General features: G+C 49.0%; 1 protein-coding gene across 1 annotated transcript; it reads left to right on the top strand.

Moving 5' to 3' along the window:
* Nucleotides 1–4,124: 4,124 nt before the first annotated feature.
* Nucleotides 4,125–5,290, top strand: F5891DRAFT_972515 (uncharacterized protein; the record flags this gene model as incomplete). The annotated part of the gene is made up of 4 exons (XM_041376368.1): nucleotides 4,125–4,329; nucleotides 4,383–4,555; nucleotides 4,608–4,919; nucleotides 4,973–5,290. The coding sequence occupies 4 exons, from the start codon at nucleotides 4,125–4,127 to the stop codon at nucleotides 5,288–5,290; spliced, it is 1,008 nt and encodes a 335-aa protein (XP_041216157.1).
* Between the last annotated feature and the right edge of the window lie 261 nt (nucleotides 5,291–5,551).

The following is a 5,551-nucleotide window of genomic DNA, read 5'->3' on the forward strand; positions in this document are numbered from 1 at the left end:
ATTTTTGAATGGCGAGAAACTGACGAGTGTGACCATTTTGCCGAATTTTGAGAGGTCATTGATGGAGTCCTGGACTGCTTTGACATGCGAGCCAATGTTTTCATGGAGTTTTACATCAAAGATGGCATATCCCGATGCTGATTCGAAAAGTGCGTGCGTCGCCATCGTGGCTTATGCTGATCTCGTTGTTGAGGTCGTTGAACAGCGACTGAAATTTTGGATCGGTATATCCCGAACATCTAGATTTGGTTGCCAAATGTGGAATCAGTCGGTGATTGTGGCATGCTGCACGGACGGTCAGAGTCAAGTATTGACGCTGACTCTGACTCTGACCGTCATCTTGTGTTTTCTGGACATATGCTATGGGCCCCGCGAAGCCTTACTACGTATCATCATCCGCGCCTACTATGGGTAAACATAGACCTTCTGTCAGGCCAGCTTCAGACTTTCCGCAGAGCTCATCATCCCTTAACACAAAAGTTACACCTGATGCTGACATTTCTGTCATGCTCCCGGTCGACGAGCTCGATAGAGAGATGTCTCCATCATCATCTGAAATGAGGTTTCAGAGGGGCATTGGTTACAAAGGAAAATACCTCGCATCACAGTTAGAGTTACCCTCCTCCGAGAAAGCCGTGTATCACCACCGCCTCTCTGATCCTGCCCAGCAACTCGTGGACAAAGCGCAAGCTACACTGGCACCCAGTTCCACATTGAGTGTGTCTTCTTTCTTGGTTTTGCAGTTCAAGGATGTCATGTTAATGTTAATTCGAATTTAAATGGGCAGTTAGTGATGCTTCCAGCGCAACAACTCTGCCTTCTCCGCTTTTCGATAGTACGTCATGGCTGGTGCCGTCCTACCCGAGCCCGGGGTTATATGACACATCTGAAAGTGGTGAGGAGTCTCAGACCTTGGATCCCTACGATGGCGCAGATGCATTCGCATTCATGGAGTCCATGGAGATGACTCTGTATCCATCGAGCTCAGTGTCACCATCCTTCATTCCCGCACCGAATATCAATTGGCGACTACTTTCATTCCATCCAGCTCGACCTAACCTATCCCTTCACTTCGATATCGCTTTTCCAACCCACGACATCGAGTACATGCAGATATTCTCTCACGGGATCCAACGGACACCCCTGTCTGATGCCGATCTCGATATACCAGCCGCAGACGAGGAACTGATCAATATGACCATCAACTTCAAGCACAATGACTTACAATGGGATATCTATGTAAAGCGTGATAAAGGCATTCGTGTCCGTGATGTTTTCGAGGCGATCTATTCGGCTTTCGACAGACCGCTCACGCTCCACGAGAAGAACTTGATCCCGCTCTGCCTCCGTGCAGGGTGTGAACAGGCATTTAGGCTTCGCTGCAACCTTGCGCCGGTGCTTCCGATCGTGCAACAACGCCAGGGCTGGAAGCGTGTAGACACACTTCTGCACCAGACTATCTTTCGTGGTTTGACTCAGTCGAAGCGAGGAGAAGATTGGACATTAAATCTCAGCGGGACGATGCCCAAAGCCATTGACAGGGGGGGTCTCATGTCGTACCATATTGCAGCTGATCCAACTGAACGTTATCCAACGAGGGATTTACTGTGGGATCCTATCGTGCGTTGCTATTCGCTTGTCAACATTTGTGAAATTGACAGGCTACCGTTGATGTTAAAGCTTGAACTTGAAACTACCGCATCACATTCTCTCCCAACCCCGCCAGTATCGGAACTTCCTGGTGTACATTTCCGATCTACCACGAGCTTGCTGCGCATTGATTGTTTCTTTGATTGATTACAGGAATACCTACCGCCGTACCCTGACAAAAATCTGAACGCGCTACCAAATTACTCCAATAATGATTTATTCAATCTACCTGTAATGCTTTGCGGCCCGCTTACCTCCGTTGACTGACACTGATCATTAGCTTTCTGCTGCAATTGTGCCTAGAACAGGTGTGGACAGTGATATAGTGGTACGGTTTGGATCTTTTTCCTGATCATTATTGATCAACCCCTAAGCTCTTCTCGCGAGATGCTTGCAGGACGTGTAATTTTGCGCGACCGAGTGCGATCCTCCAACATAGGACCTTGCGCACTTTACTGAACAATATTCCCTCAATGATTACGGAACCTTTGAGTCAAGACTATACCTGGGCCTTCTTTTGCAGATTTGCTTCCCTCGGTGCTTTGTTTGACTCGCCTGGTCGAGGAGCTCTATCGATGGTTCAACTGGGCAGCGATCGTGCTTGCCTCGTTGAAAGGCTCGAAGCGAACTTTGACAATCCCAGTAACGCTATGTCATGGCTACACGGACCTTCCGGTACAGGAAAATCAGTCATTGCATACATTCTTGCCAGTCGTTGTAGGCAGAAAAATAGATTGGCAGGTAGTTTTTTCTTCTCTTACAGGCATGCAAACTGCAGAAATGCGCGTTCTCTCGTGTTTGCGCTTGCATATCAACTTGGGCTGTCTCAACCTCAGGCGAAGGAGAAAATAGTTGAAGCCCTGGACAGTGATCCTGCTATAATTTCTCCTTCTCGAGATTTGCGTGAGCAATTCGCTCGGCTTCTCATTGAACCTTTGGAGGCAGTCGATTGGCACTCTCCTGCGAGGGTGTTCGTCATTGATGCTATGGATCAATGTCAAGACCAAGTGCCCGAACTCATTTCACTCCTTACTCGTCTTCTCTCCCATATGATTGACGTGGGCCTTCACATCTTCTTCACAAGTCGTGACGATATGAAAGGAGTCTTGATCAAACGCCATCTATTTCCAATGATATCGGACATTGCTCTGGACCTCACTGGCGTTACTAGGGACGTTGGATTATTCCTTCGCCAATCTTTCAATAAGATACACAAACGCCACCGTCTTCAATGTCCCAAGCCGTGGCCACCGGAAGAGGTACTTGGCCGTCTAGTGGATAGGGTAGGACCCCACTTCATCACAGGATCCATTATCGTAAAATTCGTTGAAAGCCTTGACCATGACCCCACAGATAGGATGGATTTCATTGATCATATTTTTTTTAACCCCTCATCACCTTCAGAGTCATCAATGGATGACTTTTACAAATTCGTCATATCCACAGCCGACGACCCGGGACAAGCATACCTTTATCTCACAATTATTGCGAATCTTGCTGGCACTATGTCATATTCGCAACTAGATGACCTTCTTAACCGAGGGCCAAACCAGAAGTTTGAGATGCGTTCCGTGTTGTCTCAATTGTCACCTCTGGTTGGCACCTCGGATGGTCACGACAGCGCTGTGCAAGTCTGTCACGAATCCCTTTGCGACTTCCTGTCCAATCCTCTGCGCTGCGGAGAGCAGCTCATCTCTGAAGCCGTGGTTCATCGTCTGCTAGCTTACTCTTCTCTGAGTGTCATGATAGAGGAGTTACCAAATGACAGTGCTCTCTGTTCCAATCTATCCCACTTAGCGACGGAAAGCAGCTCCATGTCGCTCCGTGCCTTAGACGATGCGGAAATGCAGTCATTTGCCATGTATTCACCACCGGAGCCTCTGCCATTTTTGTCTATGCTCTGGCACATCATGCAACGTCAGGATGCGGGTCTTCAGGTTGATTCTCGAACAAAATCAGCTCTGCTATATTTCTGCCATACCTGGCAGATTTTACAACACCTCGACTTGTCCGCGGCTGACACCCTGCCTGCTTTCCGCTTCTTAGCAGACATCGAATCCCTACCTGTACTCTTGGCCTTTCCAATATTTCTAGCATTCGAATCTGCCAGAAGTGGCCAAACTCTGGGCCCATCGACCTTAGAGTACGACTCTCGCATAGAAACCTTGGATGCAGTGGCCGAAATTGTGACCAATGTGTATGCCCTCAAGGACCAACGCAAAACGGACTCGGGTGCACTCGACTATGCTTGTACTCACTGGGCGTATCACCTTTCTTTGGCGGTGTGGGATGATGACCTCCGCTCCATCGTAACTGCCTTCATGAGACAGAAGCTCCAGCAGTGGCTCGTAAGAGCATGGTGCTTTCAGGATTTAGAGACCTGCCTTCAGACGTTGTGCGAAGTTCGAAAGCTTTGCTCGGCAGCTAATCCGCCTATTCACTTTGATCCTGATGCACAACGTACCGCTGTGGATATGAAGGTTGAGGAGGACGCTGAAAAAGCTAGTTGGGCGGTGCGGAGTGTGAAAGAACTGAAGAAAGCTGATGAAGCTATCGCAGAAATAAATATAACGACGAGAAATTATAGTTCCCGCCGTAGCGACGATCGCGACACCGTGCAACGTAAGAGGCGGTTATCAACCGAGGAACTTTCCAGGGAAGACAAATCAGCAGACTCCGGTATGCACCTATCGTCGTTATCTTGCTAACTTTGACCAATCCCGTGCCTATAGCTCCTCTCAAGTCTATACTCAAGCGGCCTAAATTAGCACCGAGCGCTTGGCAGCTCTACTTCACAGACTGGATACAGCGGCACCAAGCAACGAGCACGAGAAAACTCAACGTTGCACAAGCTGCCAAGGAAGCCGGTCAGGAGTATGCTAATCTGACTCCAGAAGAGAAGGAGGTTTGTTCCATTCCTTCTGTCAAGTCTCCATAAACTCACGAATCACTCCCAGCCTTACAAGCGTCGGTCTGCAGTTCTGAAAGAGCGCGAGAACGCAGCCTCCATGAAGAGTCTCACCCTTGAGGATATCCAGAAGGAGAATGCCTTCCGCACTGCCCAACGAAAGGCGGGTCATTCTCGGAAGAGCAACATCAAAGATCCCAACGCACCCAAGAAGCCGCTTAGCGCATACTTCATGTTCGTGCAGCGCATCCGATCCGACCGTGCCCTTGTGAGGGAAATATTTGGTGATGAGCAAGAGACAGTTAAGCAAAGCGTGTTAGCCGCTGCCAAATGGCGATCGATGACTGATGATGAGCGCAAGGTACGGCAAACTCTTTGTCACAATTGCGTAATTAGCTAATCACGATTTTTCAGCCTTTCCTTGCGCAAGCTAAGCAGGAGAAACTTGAGTACGAGGCTGCACGGAGGTCGTACGAGGAAGGCACCACCGATGTTGGCACAAGTATCAATTTCAGCATCTTGCCAAGCAGCCCCAGCGACGAGAGTCCATTCCGTGCCTTGCGAGCGATCCAGACGGAGTCGTTCAGCTCGGAAAGCGGAAGCGAGACAGCAACAACTGACGATAGTGTCAGCCGGTCGTCTCTCAACATCCTCCAGAACAATCCGAAAAAAGATTTATCTCGCAGAGTGTCCACAGGGAGAGGGGGATGTTGGTGCGTACCACATATTTAAGACCATCCCATGGCCACTATACTAACACGTGCCATCAATTCATAGGACGTGTCGCCTGCGGAGAAAGGTGCATTTTGGATCAAAAAAAGCCGTCCATGCGTATTGACTGCTGCTGCTTGAACAGAAATGCGACGAACAGCGAGAGGACAACTCATGTTCAACTTGTAAACGATTGAGAATAGATTGTTTAGGATGGGGCACGAGGCGTCCAGAATGGATGCGCGTGAGTTTAGTCCGCGCTTTCCTTACCACCATCTCTCA

This window comes from Suillus fuscotomentosus (genome assembly GCF_016647785.1).
Source record: "Suillus fuscotomentosus strain FC203 chromosome Unknown F5891scaffold_531, whole genome shotgun sequence".
Lineage (NCBI taxonomy): Eukaryota > Fungi > Basidiomycota > Agaricomycetes > Boletales > Suillaceae > Suillus > Suillus fuscotomentosus.